Raw genomic sequence first — 21,878 nt, 5'->3', positions numbered from 1 at the left:
ATGAGACAGGAGCCCAATCAAGAATTCCCGAGGTCCTGGGGTGAGGGGTCAAGGGGGAGCCCCCTCTTGTAGGACCCGCTCAAGGAAAAGCTGAGCAGTAGGCAATAAGGTGGCCCACACCTCTTGGAGTATGCGTAGTGGGATCTGAAGGCTGAAGAGCCCCAGGTGAGCTCCGAGATGAAAGAGGCCATCACGGCCACTGAGTGGTGGGCCGAGACCAGGGCCAGTTGAATGCTGGAGGAGTGGGCCTGGGCAAGGTGGAAACAAAATACATACATGCAGTCCAACCAGGTGTGGCAAAACTTATCAACCTCCACCTGGACAAAGGTAAAGGTGGAATTGTCATCCGGGTGTTGGTCATGCCAGACACCCACCAGGGAGTGATTATTGACAATCTCTCTGAGGATGCCTGTGCGGGGACTGTATAGGTGGCACCATACCACCCGTCTCTATCTCCATAAGAGGTAAGGAAGGTGGAGGGAAGAGAGCAGCCCCTAAAGGGTCAGGGAGAGGAGAGAGAAAAAAACCACCCTCTGAAGTTCAACCAAGGACAGGGGAAATGAGTCGACCCCTGGGGGCAGCAGTATGGAAGATGGGGGGGACAAAAACGAGTAGGGCTTCTCTGCCTCCCATCCCTCCACAGCTCCTGCCTCCAATCTGTGGCTGCGGCCAGGAGCAGGGCGGACTGAGCTGAGGGCTTCTACCACACCAGCCAGGGCAACCTGGGCTCTTCCCCTCCCCCATGGCTCCTACTGGGGCTGGAGGCTTGAACTCCTGCCAGATGAACCTGACAAAGCCTGGGCTCAGGGCTGCTGCCCCCTTCTGCTGAGCTGCTTCACACGAATCACATGGGAATTCCCATGTTCTGTTCATTCCCTGTGAAGCACCTGGCACTGGGCACTGTCGGAAGACAGGCTATTGGGCTACATGGACCATTGGTCTTACCTAGTGTGGCCATTCTGGTCTTCTAATTTAGACCCCAGATGTATCTGCCTCCCGCTATGACACACTATGCCCCATTCCCCTTCCAGAGCTGAGATAGATCCCAGGAGTCCTGACGGGTTCTCTCTCTCCACAGAGTTAGTAACAAAGTAAGAATAGACATTGACATTTTAACACTAACCACTGTAACTTGATTAACTTGCCATTAGATGTGCGAACATATTGATTTTAGAGATGAGTAGGTCACAGCTGACAAGGGAGGGGAAGACAGGAGCAAGTGACGGGGCAAGGCATTTGGGAGAAAGACACAGAGCAGGGGCGAGGCTTGACAGAAGAGATGGGTCAAGATTGCAATTCCAGGGATCCAGCTATCAGCAATTAGAAAGGTGGCAAGCCAGGATATTGTACACAGACAGATTCCCCAGTTTATCACATTGACAGAGTCCAGTAAGGACAGGAAAATATTTAATGTCTCTGTCTGTCCAGTAAGTGATTCAGGAAAGGCGCGCAGGGCCACGCACCAGACAGCTCTGCATGGACCTCGGTGTGAGGGCCAGAGTATAAGAAGTAAATATTTAGGTCTCTTTGTGAGTAAAGAGCTGGAGCAGCCTGCCCCGGATCTCTTTGGTCCTCAACCCGTAAATAATGGGGTGTAGCATGGGGGGAACCAGCTGGTACACACTGGCAATGAGAACAAGGAAATGCAGTGGCACATTGTGGCCAAACCGGAACAAGAGAGAGGAGAAGAAATCTGGGATGTACAAAGCTGAGATGGCACAAAGATGAGAGATGCAGGTTCCAAAAGTTTTGAGCCGGGCATCCTTTGTGGGGAGGCGGAAGATGGCCCGGAGGATCAGAGTATAGGACACAGCGATAAAAAACACATCCATTCCGATCTCAGAGAAAAGATCAAACAGCCCATAGTAACTACTGATGCTGATGTCAGCACAGGCCAGCTTCACCACGACTATGTGCCCACAAAAGAAGTGGGGGATGATGTTGGTTCTGCAATATGGCCACTGCCTCGCCAGGAAGGGGTAGGGTAATGCAAGTACGGCACCGCGCATCACCACGGCCAGGATTATCTTGGCCACCACAGAGTTTGTCAGGATGGTGGAATGTCTCAGGGGATGGCAGATGGCCACATAGCGATCAAAAGCCATGGCCAGAAGGATTCCAGACTCCATCCCTGAGAAGGAGTGAACGAAGTGGATGAGCAAGCATCTTAGAGAGGTAATTAAGAAAAAGCAGAAAGCATATAGGGAGTGGAAGAAGGGAGGGATCAGTAAGGAAAGCTACCTTATTGAGGTCAGAATATGTAGGGATAAAGTGAGACAGGCTAAAAGTCAAGTAGAGTTGGACCTTGCAAAGGGAATTAAAACCAATAGTAAAAGGTTCTATAGTCATATAAATAGGAAAAAAACAAAGAAAGAAGAAGTGGGACCGCTAAAAACTGAGGATGGAGTGGAGGTCAAGGATAATCTAGGCATGGCCCAATATCTAAACAAATACTTTGCCTCAGTCTTTAATAAGACTAAAGAGGATCTTAGGGATAATGGTAGCATGATAAATGGGAATGAGGATATGGAGGTAGACATCACCATATCTGAGGTAGAAGCGAAACTCAAACAGCTTAATGGGGCTAAATCGGGGGGCCCAGATAATCTTCATCCAAGAATATTAAAAGAATTGGCACACGAAATTGCAAGCCCATTAGCAAGAATTTTTAATGAATCTGTAAATTCAGGGGTTGTACCATATGATTGGAGAATTGCTAACATAGTTCCTATTTTTAAGAAAGGGAAAAAAAGTGATCCAAGTAATTATAGGCCTGTTAGTTTGACATCTGTAGTATGCAAGGTCTTGGAAAAAATTTTGAAGGAGAAGGTAGTTAAGGACATTGAAGTCAATGGTAAATGGGACAAAATACAACATGGTTTTACAAAAGGTAGATCGTGCCAAACCAACCTGATTTCCTTCTTTGAGAGAGTAACAGATTTTTTAGATAAAGGAAACGCAGTGGATCTAATTTATTTAGATTTTAGTAAGGCGTTTGATACTGTGCCACATGGGGAATTATTAGTTAAATTGGATAAGATGGGCATCAATAGGAAAATTGAAAGGTGGATAGGGAATTGGTTAAAGGGGAGACTACAACGGGTCCTACTGAAAGGTGAACTGTCAAGTTGGAGGGAGGTTACCAGTGGAGTTCCTCAAGGATCAGTTTTGGGACCAATCTTATTTAATCTTTTTATTACTGACCTGGGCACAAAAAGTGGGAGTGTGCTAATAAAGTTTGCAGATGATACAAAGCTGGGAGGTATTGCTAATTTAGAGAAGGACAGGGATACCCTACAGGAGGATCTGGATGACCTTGTAAACTGGAGTAATAGGAATAGGATGAAATTTAATAGTGAGAAGTGTAAGGTCATGCATTTAGGGATTAATAACAAGAATTTTAGTTATAAGCTAGGGACGCATCAACTAGAAGTAACGGAGGAGGAAAAGGACCTTGGAGTATTGGTTGATCATAGGTTGACTATGAGCTGCCAATGTGATATGGCTGTGAAAAAAGCTAATGTCGTCTTGGGATGCATCAGGAGAGGTATTTCCAGTAGGGATAAGGAGGTTTTAGTACCGTTATATAAGGCACTGGTGAGACCTCACCTGGAATACTGTGTGCAGTTCTGGTCTCCCATGTTTAAGAAAGATGAATTCAAACTGGAACAGGTACAGAGAAGGGCTACGAGGATGATCCGAGGAATGGAAAACTTGTCTTATGAAAGGAGACTCAGGGAGCTTGGCTTGTTTAGCCTAACTAAAAGAAGGTTGAGGGGAGATATGATTGCTCTCTATAAATATATCAGAGGGATAAATACCAGAGAGGGAGAGGAATTATTTAAACTCAATACCAATGTGGACACAAGAACAAATGGATATAAACTGGCCACTAGGAAATTTAGATTAGAAATTAGACGAAGGTTTCTAACCATCAGAGGAGTGAAGTTTTGGAATAGCCTTCCGAGGGAAGTAGTGGGGGCAAAAGATCTATCTTGCTTTAAGATTAAACTCGATAAGTTTATGGAGGAGATGGTATGATGGGATAACATGGTTTTGGTAATTAAATATTCATGGTAAATAGGCCCAATGGCCTGTGATGGGTTTTTAGATGGGGTAAGATCCAAGTTACCCGGGAAAGAATTTTCTGTAGTATCTGGCTGATGAATCTTGCCCATATGCTCAGGGTTTAGCTGATCGCCATATTTGGGGTCGGGAAGGAATTTTCCTCCAGGGCAGATTGGAAGGCCCTGGAGGTTTTTCGCCTTCCTCTGTAGCATGGGGCACGGGTCACTTGCTGGAGGATTCTCTGCTCCTTGAGGTCTTCAAACTACAATTTGAGGACTTCAATAGCACAGATATAGGTGTGAGGTCTTTTTTAGGAGTGGTGGGTGAAATTCTGTGGCCTGCATTGTGCAGGAGGTCAGACTAGATGATCATAATGGTCCCTTCTGACCTAAATATCTATGAATCTATGAAGTACATCTGGGTGAGGCAGGTGCTGAAACTGATCTCCCTGGAACTGAACCAGAAGATGCTCAGCATTTTGGGCAGGGTGGACGTGGACACGACCAGGTCAGTGACAGCCAGCATGCAGAGGAAATAGTACATGGGCCCATGGAGGCTCGGCTCCCTCTTCACGATCAACAGGATGGTGAAGTTTCCCAAGACAGCTATGGAGTACATAGCACAGAAGGGAATGGAGATCCATATTTGTGCTGCCTCTAGGCCAGGAATGCCCAGCAGGATGAAGTTGGAGGGGTTGGTGAAGTTGGTTGTGTTCAAATCTGACATGGAGTAGGGGAGAAAGTGTCCAACTCTGAGGCATAAGGGTGTCTCCTGCATTTACCGTATGATCCCTGATTTTCTGTGTGTTCCCAGGATCTCAGGTGATGGCCGTAGTGTAAATGCCTGAATGGAGAGACAATGTTAATATGAAACATTGCATGCACTACTGGAAGCTGTTCTCATTGGAGAAGCACATTGATCGCTCGCACACTGAAAAATTACATTTTCATTATTAAGAGAAAATAACTATGAACAATAAGCCTACTAAATCCAATTCCATATTTTGTGGTGCTTTCTGCATTAATAGTTCCTACAGTTTGTGGTGGGAGACCCCGAACAGGCACCAGCAGGAAACACAAGTGTGGATCCTGGTTATCCATCATTATCTCAGGCAATGAGAGCCGGTATAGGGAGTCTATACCTTAGGGGGTTCCCCATTCATCCAGTTGCTCAAAATCTCAGAGGGGAAAAAAACAAACTTTTGGGAAAACATGTGCTGAGAGATTCTTTGATAAAAGTTTATTAAGAAATGGAAAACTCATGATTCCACAGTCAACAAAGTGAACAAGCTTGGGTAAAAACTCAGTTCAGTGGTAAAGTGAAGGCAGCAATTGAAGAGGTGGGAAGTAATATGTAACAAAGAGGCAAAAGGGAAAATATAGAGCCAAGAATAGAAATTGGAAGTTAAGAAAATTGATAAGTGAAATTAAGACATCAGGGAAAACTCCATGTTTGGCAGGGTTCTGGATCACAAAAAGGAAGTTATTAAGTATATTAAGAACAAGAGAAATCCTAGAAAAGTTTTATGTCACTTCCTGTGTTAAATGTAAAGTATTAAGAAAGAAAGGGAAAGGGTGTTTTTTTTTCATAAAATAATTGACAAGGTTACGAAAGAATGGAAAAGCTGGTATGGGATTAGTTCAAAAAAAGTCTAGAAATGTAAGTAATGGCAGTCACCAACAGGGTTTATGCAAAACAGATCTTGTCAAATAAACCTGATTTCATCCTTTTATGAGAGCACACATTGGTTGAATGGGGTACACATTTGGTGGATTAAGGGAACAACACAGATGCAACGTACCTTGAATTCTCAGCGGTATTTGATTTATTAGGGGAAAATGTTGAGTTGGTGAGTTGGTGCAGGGGAAGGATTTTACCTCTGTGCATGGGAGTGGTTTAACAAACTGCATCCAGTTCTGTAGTCCAAATTTGAAAAAAAAATGTTGAAAACGTGCAGAGGGTGCAGAAAAGAGCCACAAAAATGATTGGAGGATGGAGAAAAAGCCGGATCGTTAGACTTGAAGGTGTATATCTCTTTAACTTATCAATAAAATGCCCAAGTGGAGACTTTTATGGGGAGAAAACTCTGGGTAATAATGGGTTCTGTAATCTACCAGAGAAAGGCTGAGCAAGACCAAAGGGCTGGAAACTGAAGCCAGGCAAATTCCAGCTTGAAATTAGGGCCAAATAGTTCACACTAATGGTTATTAAAGACTGGGACACACTGAGAGGAAAAGTCTTGGATTCGCCATTTCCCCAACTTGGCAGATGAAGACTGGATGTTTTTCTGGAAGATCTGCTTGAAGGGTTGTTTACATTTTAAATTCTACAACCATGCTTCCCTAGCTCTTTAATATAATTATTACTTACACAGAGGGAAGGGGTTCTCCCCTCTGCATAGGTAATCCCCGAGAGATGGTAGCTAGGTCGATGGAAGAATTAATCTCATGCTGTCTACACCAGGGCACAGATGATCCAACAAGTTCTGGGAATGTATTGGAGACAAATTTTTGTTCCATAAGCGGGAGAAAGCTACGAGGAGAGAGGCTGTTCTAGACCTGATGTTGACATAGAAGGAGGAACTGGTTGCGAATGGACAGTGGAAGGCAGCTTGCGGGAAAGTGATCATGAAAGGATAGAGTTCATGATTCTAAAGAATGGTAGGAGGGAAAACAGCAAAATAAAGACAATGGATTTCAAGAAGGCAGACTTTAGCAAACTCAGGGAGCTGTTACGTAAGATCTCATGAGAAGCAAGTCTAAGGGGAAAAACAATAGAAGACATCTGGCAGTTTTTCAAAGAGACATTATTAAGGGCACAAGAGCAAACTATCCCACTGCATAGGAAAGATAGGATGTATAGCAAGAGACCACAGTGGATTAACCAGGAGATGTTCAGTGATTTAAAAAAAGAAAAAAGGATCCTAAAAAAGTGGAAACAAGGTCAAATTACAAAGGAGAAATATAAACAAATAAATAACACATGCATGTAGGAGCGAAATTAGAAAGGCCAACGCACAAAACGCGACCAAAGTAGCTGGATACTTAAAGGAAACAAGAAACCATAACAAGAAAACATTCTACAAATACATTGGAAGCAATCGGAAGACCAAGGACACTGTAGTTCCATTACTAAATGAAGAGGGAAAAGCAATAACAAAAAATGTGGAAATGACAGAGGTCCTTAATGACTTCTTTGATTTGGTTTCCACTAAGACAGTTGATGTGTTTGGACACCTAACATAGAGAATGCCAATGAAAATGGGGTAGGTTCAAATGCTAAAAAAGGGAAAGAACAAGTACAAAGTTACTTGGACAAGTCAGATGTCTTCAAGTCACCAGAGCCTGACAAAATGCATCCTAGAATACTCAAGGAACTGACTGAGGAGATATCTGAGCCATTAGCTATTATCTTTGAAAAGTCATGGAAGACAGGGGAGATTCTGGAAGACTGGAGAAGAGCACATATAGTGCCTATCTATAAAATGGGAACTAAGGGCACCTCTGGCAATTACAGACCAGTCAGCTTAACTTCTGTACCAGGTAAGATAAGGGAGCAAATAATTAAGGAATCAATTTGAAAACATCTGGAAGATAATAAGATGATAAGTGATAGCATGGATTTGTCAAGAACAAATCATGTCCAACCAATCTGATAGCTTTCTTTGACAGGGTAACAAGCCTTGTGGATGGGGGGAAGTAGTAGGTGTAGTATATCTCAATTTTAGTAAGCCTTTTGATACAGTATTGCATGACTTTCCCATTAAGAATCTAGGGAAATACAACCTCGATGGAGCTAAAATAATAAGGTGGGTGCATAACTGGTTGGAAAACTGCTCCCAGAGAGTAATTATCAATGGTTCACCATCAGGCTGGAAGGATATAACAAGTGGGGAGGTCAGTTCTGGGTTCAGTTCCTTTCAATGTCTTCATCAACAATTTATTTCATGGCATAGAGAGTACCCTTATTAAATTAGCAGATGATCCCAAGTTGGGAGGGGTTGAAGAAGTCCTTTGGAGAATCGGATAAACATTCAAAATGATCTGGAACAGCTGGAGAAAAGGAAGATTAGGAGTCTTGAAAACATGACCTCTGAGGGAAGACTGAACAAATTGGGTTTGTGTATTCTGAAAAAGAGAAGACTGAGGGGTTACATGATAACAGTTTTCAAATACCTAAAAGGTTGTTTCAAGGAGCAGGTTAGAGAAACATCCGTCAGGGATGTTATAAATGCTTCTGGTCCTTCCATGAGTGGACTTGATGACCTCTTGAGGTCCCTTCCAGTTCTATGATTCTATGATATAGCTACATCTGTCTGGGGTTTGGATTTTTTTGCTGTTTCAAAAAAGGCAAATGTAATGTTAGGTTACCTTAACAGAAGTATCACGTGCAAGTCATGGTACATGATAGTATTCCTCTGCTTGGTGCAGGTTAGGTCTCAGTTGGAGTAATGTGTCCAATTCTGCTCACCAATGTATAGAAAGAATGTAGAGAAACTGGAAAGTATACATAGTCCAGTAAGAAATGTTATGCAAAGGATGGAATACAAGCCGTATGAGCAAGCAGAAGGAACCAGTATGTTTATTTGGAAAAGTGGAGATTAATGGGGGACATGATAGTGGTCTTCAAATACACAGAAGACTTGGCACAATCCAGAGGTAACTCAGTGAAATGTAATGAGCCGGTGTTTTACAGGAGGTCAGACAGGATGATCAGATGGTCCCTTCTGACCTTAAACCCTATGGATCTATTGATAAAGAAAGTAGAACAGGCATTTATATTTAATGTGTCTCATAACATGAACTAGGGACTGTTTAGTTAAATTGAAAGTCTGACCATATAACATTAAGTAAAGATAATTGCTAATGTAATTCATATTTTGCCTCCAGAACTCCAGGCTACCAACATCATTGGAGAGAGGGGGATAGAAGAATGTTATTCACAAATGGATTGGCCGTTGCAGGTGGTGCTGGTGACATCACCCATAGGTAATGCTGTCTGACACCTTCCATTAGAAGACCTCATTTCGAGTTGCTTATAAGTATGCCAAATTTTCAGTGTTTGGACTGAGATTTCCCAAGCTGGGTGTCTGCTTCGAGCAGTATTGTTTTTTGAAAGTTTCAGGCAGAACAGTTCAGCCGACTTCTAGAATGAAGCAAGGAGAAAGGATGTGTCACCCATGTTAAAAATTCTCATTACTGTTCTACTGAGGAGCTCTAGCACCTCCAAGCTTTCCAGCAGATAAAAGTCAGGTAACAGCCCCTGTCCCTCTCCCCATTAACAGACAGAGTCCTGAAATACAAGAGGAGCAGGTGACAGTGTCTGTGCATTAACACACAGTTGGCTCCTGAAGTCTGTTCTGGGTTCTTTCTACAAGGGGATTTTTGCCTCTCTGGGGCCTGAGCACAGCACGGGTCGTGGTCTCAGAATTTGGCCTTGTATTGCACATCTAATAACATCTTTCATCCTGAAGGATTCACTGTGCCACTGAAATTCACCACCTCGGGGCTGTAGTCCATCAGGCGGGATGAGCAGGGGTGCACAGTAAAGAATGACATTTTGGCCACTGATTCTTAAGCAAACTCATAACTTAGAGCAAGGGCCCTGGGACGTTTCAAGGACCACAGACTTACTCTCTATCCCACCACACCCACATTACTCAGGGTTTGACAATCAGCCTCTCAGCAAAAGATGATACCTGTGAATTCTGAGACGGAAGTGTCCTCCCAAGGAATCCCCCTCAGGTAGCCGTGACCCACACCTCTCTCACCCCAGCATCTCCAGCAACATCCCACGCCGAGAGCCAACACACAGCATGCACAGTTTATAATATAGCTCTGTGTAATCCCAGTGGGGTTCGCTCAGACTCCAGAGGAGAAGGGAGGACCTGAATGTAAACAGGCTGTAGACAAGTATGTCTCCACTTTGGTGCTAATTGTCCAGCTTCAGGAGTAAACAGTAATTAAGGAACATTCCCAAAGGGAGATGAGAACTCGTGGGCTCTGTACCGAGTCAGAGAGGAATTGACTGCTTTGTATGTTTGTGTGTACATATTACAAAAGTAGAGGTGATGAGTAAAAAAACTAGGGATAATGCCTAACTCTCCAGAGGATCTGATATCCTGTAAATTGTCAAGATAGATGGGTAGATGGAAGACAGTGGACCAACAGATCTCGGGAAATTTGAGTAAGAGAGAGACAAGCACTTACAGAAAACACATGGGGCTGTCAGTAAGTCATCAGAGATCAGTACTTCTCATCAGTAACTATCATTTTGCTGTGTTGCACCTTTCATTGAGGGATCTTCAAAACACCTAGCAAGGGAAAGTCACTCTGAACCATCCCCATTTCTCTGATCGGTAAACTGAGGCACGGGGAGACATGACTTGCCCGAGGTCACACAGAGACTGACTCATAGAACCCAAGTGTCCTGACTTCCCTTCCATTACCACGGTCTCTCTGTCTCATGACCACATGACAATGAGGAAACGGACTCACAGTCTTGCAGAGCCTGTTCACTGCAGGGTGGGAAAGGGATTCCCTGGGGTGCAACCTGGAACTGGGGACAGCCGAACCCTCCAGCATACGAGTCTGAGCCCCCTCTCACACTGTGAGGTTGTGACAAGCTGCAATCCTCTCAGGTCTTGCACTTACATAGCTATAGACAAACAGGGACACACCCAGCTGCAGTTACATGAATGCTTTCACCAGCCATCCATGAAACAAAAATAGAGAGGCTCCAGCCAGTTCCCCCCAGCTCCCCAGCCTAGGACCCAAGAGCTGTACCTGGCCAAAAGCCTGACTTTTGTAACTTTATTTCCCAGTCTGCCCCTCCCTCAATGGGGAGAGGACAATACATCAGCCTGAGCAGATTTCCATTTTACTTTTCAAACAACATCCTGTATTAAGTAAAAAAATAGAAAACAGATTTATAATTATTTATAAATAGATTTATAATTAGATAATAATTAGATACCGGAGCTCTGAGCAATCAGACTGCTCTCTTACACACTAGCAACTCCCCCACCTTTTCTCCCCCCACCCCCCATCCTTCCCGGACAGTTTATTCCCACCCATGACAGGGCTCCAGTCATGTGAGCTACCCCACCAAGTCTCTGTTATTCCAATCATAGCATAGTTCCTTGACTGTGCCAGGACTTCCAATTCTTCTGGCTTGTTTCCCAGGCTCCTTGCATTTGTGTACATGCATCTAAGATAACTAGCCGATTGCCCTGCTTTCTCGGTATGAATCAGGAGGGTTCCTGACTTGTAACCTCTTCCTTGTGTTTCCGACCCGAATCTCACTTCCCCACTTACATCTGGGGTAGCGGTCCGATGTCTTGATCAGTCTTGACAGACACTCGGTCACATCCTGGATTCTAGCTCCAGGGAAACAGCGCACTTCTCGATACATAATGCATCGAGCCCAAGGATCTGCTGCAGGGTGTCAAACCAAAGCAGTGTGTGATTCTGCAGCCCGGATCAGGGCACACTAGAAACAATAAAGAATAATCTTCAGCTACTGCCCGTAGAGGTTGTGGTTCAGAGGGCAGCAGTGATTCTGGTGGTACAGTGACAAGCTCACCCAGCGACTCCGTGGCAGAGATGGGACGCTTTGCTCCCAGCTTACTGGTCCCTGCTGATGCTTTATCTCGAGTTCATTGGCTTGGGCCAAATCCTCAGCTGCTGCAAGTGGGTGCAGCCCCATGGAAATCAGGGGAAATTCCCTCACTAGAGAAATAAAGGGAGAGAGAACACCACACCTCTGTGCTGCTGCGTGCACTGTATGAGCCAGGTATGGATTGGCAGTGAGGGACTCGTGGGAGATGGTCGTGGCTCAAGACACTTCCCCTTCTGCTGCCTCAGTTTTCCCATCTGTAAAAGGGGGATACCTCCTGGAAAGAGTGAGCAATAGTCTGTAAAGCACCTGTCAGTGGTTTCCATGTGACACCACGTCTCAGCTCTGGAAGGGGAGTGGGTGCCAGTGGGGGGCAGATAAATCTTGGGACTACATACGAATATTAGAATGCCCATATTGGATAAGACGAATGGTCCATGTAGCCTAGTAACCTGTTTGCCAAGAGTGGCCAGTGCCATGTGCCTCAGAGGGAATGAACAGAACATGGAAATCATCAAGTGATTGATGTCACCCACACCCAGAATCTGGCAAAGAAAGGCTAAGGACACCATCCCTCCCCATCCTGACCAATAGCCATTGATTGACATTATCTAGCTCTACTGGAATCCTATTACAGTCTTGGCCTTCACAACATCCTCTGGCCCAAAATTGCACAGGTTGACTGTGAAGAAATTCTTTTTTTTTTTTTTTTTTTGTTTCAAAACTGCTGCCTATTCATTTCATTGCGTGACCCTCAGGTCTTCTGGTATCTGAAGGAGTAAATAACCCTTCCTGACGCATTTTTTTCCACATCAGGCATTATTTTAAAGACCTCATATAGAATCATAGAATCATAGAATATCAGGGTTGGAAGGGACCCCAGAAGGTCATCTAGTCCAACGCCCTGCTCAAAGCAGGACCAATTCCCAGTTAAATCATCCCAGCCAGGGCTTTGTCAAGCCTGACCTTAAAAACCTCTAAGGAAGGAGATTCTACCACCTCCCTAGGTAACGCATTCCAGTGTTTCACCACCCTCTTAGTGAAAAAGTTTTTCCTAATATCCAATCTAAACCTCCCCCACTGCAACTTGAGACCATTACTCCTCGTTCTGTCATCTGCTACCATTGAGAACAGTCTAGAGCCATCCTCTTTGGAACCCCCTTTCAGGTAGTTGAAAGCAGCTATCAAATCCCCCCTCATTCTTCTCTTCTGCAGGCTAAACAATCCCAGCTCCCTCAGCCTCTCCTCATAACTCATGTGTTCTAGACCCCTAATCATTTTTGTTGCCCTTTGCTGGACTCTCTCCAATTTATCCACATCCTTCTTGAAGTGTGGGGCCCAAAACTGGACACAGGACTCCAGATGAGGCCTCACCAATGTCGAATAGAGGGGAACGATCACGTCCCTCGATCTCCTCGCTATTCCCCTACTTATACATCCCAAAATGCCATTGGCCTTCTTGGCAACAAGGGCACACTGCTGACTCATATCCAGCTTCTCGTCCACTGTCACCCCTAGGTCCTTTTCCGCAGAACTGCTGCCTAGCCATTCGGTCCCTAGTCTGTAGCTGTGCATTGGGTTCTTCCGTCCTAAGTTCAGGACCCTGCACTTATCCTTATTGAACCTCATCAGATTTCTTTTGGCCCAATCCTCCAATTTGTCTAGGTCCTTCTGTATCCTATCCCTCCCCTCCAGCGTATCTACCACTCCTCCCAGTTTAGTATCATCCGCAAATTTGCTGAGAGTGCAATCCACACCATCCTCCAGATCATTTATGAAGATATTGAACAAAACCGGCCCCAGGACCGACCCTTGGGGTACTCCACTTGATACCGGCTGCCAACTAGACATGGAGCCATTGATCACTACCCGTTGAGCCCGACAATCTAGCCAGCTTTCTACCCACCTTGTAGTGCATTCATCCAGCCCATACTTCCTTAACTTGCTGACAAGAATACTGTGGGAGACCGTGTCAAAAGCTTTGCTAAAGTCAAGAAACAATACATCCACTGCTTTCCCTTCATCCACAGAACCAGTAATCTCATCATAAAAGGCGATTAGATTAGTCAGGCATGACCTTCCCTTGGTGAATCCATGCTGGCTGTTCCTGATCACTTTCCTCTCATGCAAGTGCTTCAGGATTGATTCTTTGAGGACCTGCTCCATGATATCCCACTTGCATCATGTCTTTTCCAAGCTGAAAGCCCCAGACTTTTTAATCTTTCCTCATATGGACAGTATTCCATACCACTAATAATTTCTGTTGCCTTTCTCTGTGCCTTTTCCAATGCCACAGAAGAGGGATCAGAGAAGGAAGTTTTGTTCAGCCCTTCAAAACCAGAGAGACTGGGTGAGTCAGGAGAAGCTGGGGAAGAACAGAGGCACAAGGGTGGCAGAGTGGACTCATGAGTTTCAGGGCTAAGGCTGCAGCAGACAGACAGTCTCCATTTGCAGGAGAAACCATTCATTGCAGGAGGGAGAAAGTATGCTCCAGGAACCTGTGGACAACATAATGGCTATTGGAAAACATAATCCCAACTATACATATCCAGTGGTGGGGTCTAAATTATCGGTTACCCCTCAAGAAAGAGAGCTTGGCTTCATTGTGGATAGTTCTCTGAAAACATCCCCTCCATGTACTTCAGGGAATCAGTCAGAAAGGGAAAGATAATAAAAGTGAAAATATCATATTGCCGCTATCTAAATCCATGGTACGCCCACACCTAAACTACTGCCTGCAGAGCTGATCTTCCCGTCTCAGAAAGAGATATTGGGATGGAAAAAGTTAGGGAAAAGGGCAATCAGAACGATGAGGGGTAGGGAACAGCTGCCGTAGGAGGAGAGATTAATGAGAATGGGTCTTTTCACCTTGGGAAAGAGACGACTCAGGGGGGATATGAGAGAGGTCAGTAAAATCATGAATGGCTGAAAATCCCCAAAATGGGTGGTTATTCTACTACTTGGACTTACCAAGGCAACAACAAAACAGTGTTTTGCAATGCTTTACTGCTTATACAGAAGCCAAAACATAGTTCCCCTAAAGCAACCCAACCTTGGGCTTCCACCCAGATAGCCAAGACAAGTATGGTGATGATTATTGATAATCTTGTTCATCGTATAATAAAGTTCTACCAATCCAAAAGGATTCTACACATCACCTCCCAGATGAATGGATATTTCCAAATGCTCACTTAGAGCCAAATCTTATTAACTAAACTAAGATTTATTAAAAAAGAGAGATTACTGGTTAAAAGATAATTATGCACAGAGACATGGTTTGAGTTTTTAAGCCTGTTTCATAGTAGAGATGACTGGCATCAGAGTTCCACCGAGTTCTTCCAGAATTAGTCAAGGGAGTATCTGCTCAAGTGGGTCTCATCCCATCTCTCTCTCTCTCTCTCTCTCTCTCTCTTTCTCTTCTCCTGCTTCATTTAGGTCCAGCTCTCTCTTTCAATTTGTAACTCACCCCAACACAGACGTGCCTTCCCCCTCCGTCTCTTCTAAGTCCCTAGCCATTATCAACCAGCAGCCTGCCACTGTGGCAGCCTATAGTATAGTATTTGCTTGACCTCATATCTTTTCTTATAAGTTTATTAGTTTCTTATAGGTTGGATTATTTCTTTTATGAATAAATGTACAGATTCATATTAGAGTATATTCTCCTGTAACACAAGGGACCTGCAGGTAGCATCCTATATGTGAGCAAAGGCAGTGAGCATATATGACAAGGTGTGGAGAAAAGTGCAGCCTGAAACTTCTGTGGAAGTTGTGGAGGAGCTGGAATAGGGGCTGCAATCTTGCACATTCTAGATAGGCATGTGCCAGGGTTTGTCTCATGCCACAAAATGGGGAGGCATCTGGAATGGGGGTGAACTGTGCCACATACATGCCTATGCTCATGGCTCCATGAAGGAGCCACCAACCGATATCCCCCATGTGCCGTGGGACCAGGTTGGAGTACTTTCTGGCCCACCGGGGTTCCTCACCTACAAAAGGTGGTACTAGGTCCCGCCACTTGGTATCAGGACATCTCAGGAAACGGAGCATGTAAAGTTGTTCCCTTGTTGAAATTCAGAAATAAACCAGCTGCAGGGCGTGCAGCCCACCTTGGTTATGAAGGGGAGGGGGGGCAGAGGGACTCATGGGACAGGAGCCAAATCAAGAATTCCAGAGGTCCTGGGGTGAGGGGTAGATGGGGAGCAACCTCTTGTAGGACCTGTTCAAGGAAAACCCGAGCAGTAGGCAATAAGGGGGCCCCCCACCTCCTGGAGTATGCACAGAGCGGGTCTGAAGGGTGAAGAGCCCCAGGTGAGATCCGAGATGAAAGAAGCCATCGTGACCACTAAATGGTGGGCAGAGAACTGGGCCAGTCGAATGCTGGAGGAGTGGGCCCAGGCAAGATGGAAACAAAATACATACATGCAGTCCAACCAGGAGTAGCGTAACCGATTGACCTCCACCTGGACAAAGGTAAAAGCAAAATTGTCATCCGGGTGTTGGTCATGCCAGACGTCCTGCAGGGAGTGATGATTGACCATCTCTCTGAGGATGCCTGCAGAGGCCTGGCTGCTCTCAAGCTTTGAGTAATTCAGCTCCATAGAATCATAGAATATCAGGGTTGGAAGGGACCTCAGGAGGTCATCTAGTCCAACCCCCTGCTCAAAGCAGGACCAATCCCCCAAAAAATCATTCCAGCCAGGGCTTTGTCAAGCCTGACCTTAAAAACTTCTAAGGAAGGAGATTCTACCACCTCCCTAGGTAACGCATTCCAGTGTTTCACCACCCTCCTAGTGAAAAACTTTTTTCCGAATACCCAACCTAAACCTCCCCCACTGCAACTTGAGACCATTACTCCTTGTCCTGTCATCTTCTACCACTGAGAATAGTCTAGAACCATCCTCTTTGGAACCACCTCTCAGGTAGTTGAAAGCACCTATCAAATCCCCCCTAATCCTTCTCTTCTGCAGACTAAACAATCCCTGTTCCCTCAACCTCTCCTCATAAGTCATGTGTTCCAGTCCCCTAATCATTTTTGTTGCCCTTCACTGGACGTTTTCCAATTTTTCCACATCCTTCTTGAAGTGTGGAGCTCAAAACTGAACACAGTACTCCAGATGAGGCCTCACCAAACTCGAATAGCGGGGAACTATAACGTCCCTCGATATGCTGGCTATGCCCCTACTTATTCATCCTGTCAAGGTTCCTCCCCCACTCAGAACGCTAGGGTACAGATGTGGGGACCTGCATGAAAACCTCCTAAGCTTATCTTTACCAGCTTAGGTCAAAAACTTCCCCAAGGTCCAAAATATTCCACCCTTTGTCCTTGGATTGGACGCTACCACCACCAAACAAATACTGGCTACTGGGGAAGAGCTGTTTGGAAACGTCTTTCTCCCCAGAATACTTCCCAAAACCTTGCACCCCACTTCCTGGACAAGGTTTGATACAAATCCTCACCAATTTGCCTAGGTGACCACAGACCCAAACCCTTGGATCTGAGAACAATGAAAAAAGCATTCAGTTTTCTTACAAGAAGACTTTTAATAGAAATAGGAGTAAATAGAAATGAAGAAATTCCCTCTGTAAAATCAGGATGGTAGATACTTTACAGGGTAATTAGATTAAAAAGATAGAGAATCCCTCTAGGCAAAACCTTAAGTTACAAAAAAGATACACAGACAGAAATAGTCATTCTATTCAGCACAATTCTTTTCTCAGCCATTTAAAGAAATCATAATCTAATGCATACCTAGCTAGATTACTTACTAAACGTTCTAAGACTCCATTCCTGTTCTATCCCCGACAAAAGCAGCATATAGAGAGACAGAGACCCTTTGTTTCTCTCCTTCCTCCCAGCTTTTGAAAGTATCTTGTCTCCTCATTGGTCATTTTCGTCAGGTGCCAGCGAGGTTACCTTTAGCTTCTTAACCCTTTACAGGTGAGAGGAGTTTTCCTCAGGCCAGGAGGGATTTTAAAGGGGTTTACCCTTCCCTTTATATTTATGATACATCCCAAAATGCCATTGGCCTTCTTGGCAACAAGGGCACACTGTTGACTCATATCCAGCTTCTTGTCCACTGTCACCCCTAGGTCATTTTCCGCAGAACTTCTGCCTAGCCATTCAGTCCCTAGTCTGTAGCGGTGCATGGGATTCTTCTGTCCTAAGTGCAGGACCCTGCACTTATCCTTATTGAAACTCATCAGATTTCTTTTGGCCCAATCCTCCAATTTGTTTAGGTCCCTCTGTATCCTATCCCTACCTGCCACCGTATCTACCGCTCCTCCTAGTTTGGTACCATCTGCAAATTTGCTGAGAGTGCAATCCACACCATCCTCCAGATCATTTATGAAGATATTGAAGAAAACCGGCCACAGAACCGACCCTTGGGGCACTCCACTTGATAACGGCTGCCATCTAGACATTGAGCCATTCATCACTACCCGTTCTCAAAGGTGGTATTAAAATCCCCACCCAGGCCCAGGCACTACTGAGCATCCAAGGTGCCTAGGGAGGCAGAAACCTGTTAACAGAAACACACCCACTCCAAGCCTGCATTCAGGGGGTAAACACTGAACAGATTCAATGTCAGCCCCTCCACACAGGCCTGGAGGTGCAGCAGGCAACCAGGGACGACCTTGGCAACTCCCAGCATCTCAGGCTGTAGGTCAGGGGAGAACAACCCCAGCCACATGAGCTCTGAGGGGTCTAAAATATACCCGGTCCCCTCACTCCAGCTGCCAACTGGTCTCGGCACCTGGATCCATGCAGGTTTCCTGCAGGCAAGCCAAAGAGTACCCTGTGTCACAAAGGAAGGAGATCACCTGGCAACAGTGGAGACCCACCCCAGAGCCTCTGTTGTTCAATGATGAAAAGGTGGTTGGCTTCATTCTGAGGGCTGAGGAGGACCCTTGTGGGTAGGAGGATCCCCAGCCGGCCTTGCAACAATCACTGACTAACCTGAAAGGCTTGTCACCGAAATTGCAACCCCACCGGTAGAGTAGGATGTCCTGCCTCACAGTTCCCCTCCACTTCTCCAAAACAGCCCTCATGGCCAAGAGGACGAGATGGAAGTCTTCCCAACGCTGGAGAGGGAGCTTCACCTTACCCTTGAAATCACTGGTGTCCACCAGAAAACGGTGACGCTCATCCCACAGCACAGTGCGGGAAGGGGTAGTGGACACATGAGGATCCTCTGGCTGGTCCTCTGTTATGGCCTGTGGCCCAAGGAGATGGGCAAAGAGGGAGCAGACCACTGGTGCGGCGACTGTAACAGTGGCGCAGTGCAACCCATCTCCATCTGCACAAAGGGAAAGGGAGATGTAAGGAAGAGAGCAGCCCCTAAAGGCTCTTCCCCTCCCCCGGCAGCTCCTACTGGGGCTGGAGGCTTGAACTCCTGCCAGATGAAGCTGAGACACCCCGGGCTCGGGGCTTCTGCCCCCTCCTGTCGAGCTGCTTCACACGAATCACATGAGGATTGCCATGTTCTGTTCATTCTCGCTGAAGCACCTGGCACTGGGCACTGTTGGAAGACAGGCTACTGGGCTACATGGACCATTGGCTTTACCCAGTAAGGGCATTCTGGTCTTCTCATTTAGACCCAAGATGTATCTGCCTCCTGCTGTGACACACTATACCCCATTCCCCTTCCAGAGCTGAGATAGATCCCAGGAGTCCTGACGAGGTCTCTCTCTCCACAGAAAAAAAAGGAGGACTTGTGGCACCTTAGAGACTGACACTTTCATTTGAGCATAAGCTCTCGTGAGCCACAGCTCACTTCATCCGATGCATGGAAGCTTATGCTCAAATAAATGTGTTAGTCTCTGAGGTGCCACAAGTCCTCCTGTTCTTTTTGTGAATACAGACTAACACGGCTGCTACTCTGAAACCTCTCTCCACAGAATTAGTAACAAATTTAGAATAAACATTATCATTTTAACACAAACCACTGTCCCTTAATTAACTTGCCGTAAGATGTGAGAACATATTGGTTTTAGAGATGAGTGGGTCACAGCTGACAAGGGGAAGGGAAGACAGGAGCAAGTGACAGGGTCAGGGCATTTGGGAGAAAGACACACAGCAGTGTCAAGGCTTGACAGAAGAGTTGGGGCAAGATTGTAATTTCAGGGATCCAGCTACCGGCAATAAGAAAGCTGGCAACCCAGTGAAGTGTTCATAGACTAACTCCCCAGTTAATCACATTGACAGAGAACAGTAAGGACAGGAAAGGGTTTAATGTCTCTCTGTCTGTCCAGTAAGTGATTAAGGGAAGGGACCCAGGTCCATACACCATGTACCAGCCAGCTCTGTACAAAGATCAATCTGAGAGCCAGAGCACAAGGAGAAAATATTTAGATCTCTTTATGAGTAAAGAGCTGGAGCAGCCTGCCCCGGATCTCTTTGGTCCTCACCCCGTAAATCATGGGGTGTAGCACAGGGGGCACCACCTGGTACACACTAGTAATGAGAACGCGTAAATACAGTGGCACATTGTGGCCAAACCGATGCGAAAGAGAGAAGAAGAAAATTGGGATGTACAAAGCAAAGATGGCACAAAGGTGAGAGATGCAGGTCCCAAAGGTTTTGAGCCGGGCATCCTTTGTTGGAAGGCGCAAGATGGCCCAGAGGATCTGAGTATAGGACACAGCGATAAAAAACGCATCCATTCCATTCACAGAGAAAAGATCAAACAGGCCGTAGTAACTACTGATGCGGATGTCAGCGCAGGCCAGCTTCACCACAGCTATGTGCCCACAATACGAGTGGGGGATGATGTTGGTTCTGCAATATGGCCACCGCCTTGCCAGGAACGGGTAGGGTAATGCGATTATTCCACTGCGCAGCACCACGGCCAGGCCGATCTTGGCCACCAGGGGGCGTGTCAGGATGGTGGAATGTCTCAGAGGATGGCAGATGGCCACGTAGCGATCCAAAGCCATGGCCACAAGGATTCCAGACTCCATCCCTGAGAAGGAGTGATCGAAGTACATCTGGGTGAGGCAGGCACTGAAATTGATCTCCCTGGAATTGAACCAGAAGATGCTCAGCATTTTGGGCAGGGTGGATGTGGACATGACCAGATCAGTGACGGCCAGCATGCACAGGAAATAGAACATGGGCCCATGCAGGCTTGGCTCCCTCTTCACGATGAACAGGATGATGAAGTTCCCCAAGATGGCTATCGCGTACATGGCACAGAAGGGGATGGAGATCCAGACATGGGCTGCCTCGAGGCCAGGAATGCCCAGCAGGATGAAGGTGGAGGGGTTGGTGAAGTCGGTTGTGTTGAATTCTGACATGGAGCAGGGGAGAAGGTGTCCAGCTCTGAGGCATAAGGCTGTCTCCTGCATGCACTGTATGTTCCTCTCACTTTCCGTGTGTTCCCAGGGTCTCGGGTGATGGTCACAGCAGAAATGCCTAAATGGAGAGACAACGTTAATACGAGACACCGCATGTACTAGTGGAGGCTGTTCTCATGGAGAACCAGATTAATCTCTCTGAACGCACTGAAAAATTATATTTAATTACTCAGAGAAATAACTATTAACAATGATCCTACTAAATCCAATTCTATATTTTGTGGTGTTCCCTGCGTTAATAATTCCTACACTTTGTGGTGGGGAATCTTAAGAGACACCAGCAGGAAACACAAGTCTGGATACTGTTTATCCATCATTGTTCCTCAATGCAATGAGAGCCAGGATAGGGAGTCCATACTGAAGGGAGTTCCCCATTCATCCAGTTGCTCAAAATCTGAGAGTGAAAAAAAACAAACTTTTCCCGAGACAAAGGTTGGGAGAAATATCCCAACGACAGCATACCTCAGGGAAAAGACCTGGGTGCCATAGGCATCAGCTCGAAGAGAAACACCTGCTCATTTGCACTAGTGGACAAAATAAAAGCAATGCTGAGATCCCTAAGATATGGAATGGAGAATAACGTGTTTGGGATGTGTGTTCAGTGTAGGTCACCCAGTCTCTATTAAGGATATATGAATATATAAAAGGGATTTCTAAGACAAGCTTTGGGAATAGGGGAGGTTGCCATATGGAAACAGAGAGAAAAGTCTGGGCCTCTTTACTTGACAGAAGAGACAAAGAAGAGAGCATATGATATCGGAGAGGAAAATTAAAAAAATGAATTTGATTTACATTCAAACGCACAGTTCCCAACCAGTCCCCAACTATAGACACTT

General features: G+C 45.7%; 2 protein-coding genes across 2 annotated transcripts; both read right to left on the bottom strand.

The window, feature by feature from the left end:
- Positions 1-1,517: 1,517 nt before the first annotated feature.
- Positions 1,518-4,794, bottom strand: LOC140912373 (olfactory receptor 52R1-like). Its single transcript, XM_073346692.1, has 2 exons — positions 4,484-4,794; positions 1,518-2,166 (listed from the first exon to the last, which is right to left on the bottom strand). The coding sequence occupies exons 1-2, from the start codon at positions 4,792-4,794 to the stop codon at positions 1,518-1,520; spliced, it is 960 nt and encodes a 319-aa protein (XP_073202793.1).
- A 15,240-nt stretch (positions 4,795-20,034) lies between these two features.
- On the bottom strand, positions 20,035-21,033 carry LOC140917098 (olfactory receptor 51E1). The gene has a single exon (XM_073359181.1). The coding sequence runs from the start codon at positions 21,031-21,033 to the stop codon at positions 20,035-20,037; it is 999 nt and encodes a 332-aa protein (XP_073215282.1).
- Between the last annotated feature and the right edge of the window lie 845 nt (positions 21,034-21,878).

The sequence above is a fragment of the Lepidochelys kempii genome, chromosome 1 (genome assembly GCF_965140285.1).
Source record: "Lepidochelys kempii isolate rLepKem1 chromosome 1, rLepKem1.hap1, whole genome shotgun sequence".
NCBI lineage: Eukaryota > Metazoa > Chordata > Testudines > Cheloniidae > Lepidochelys > Lepidochelys kempii.
Note: the sequence above shows the minus strand (reverse complement) of the source record. Positions and strands in the feature narration are given on the sequence as shown.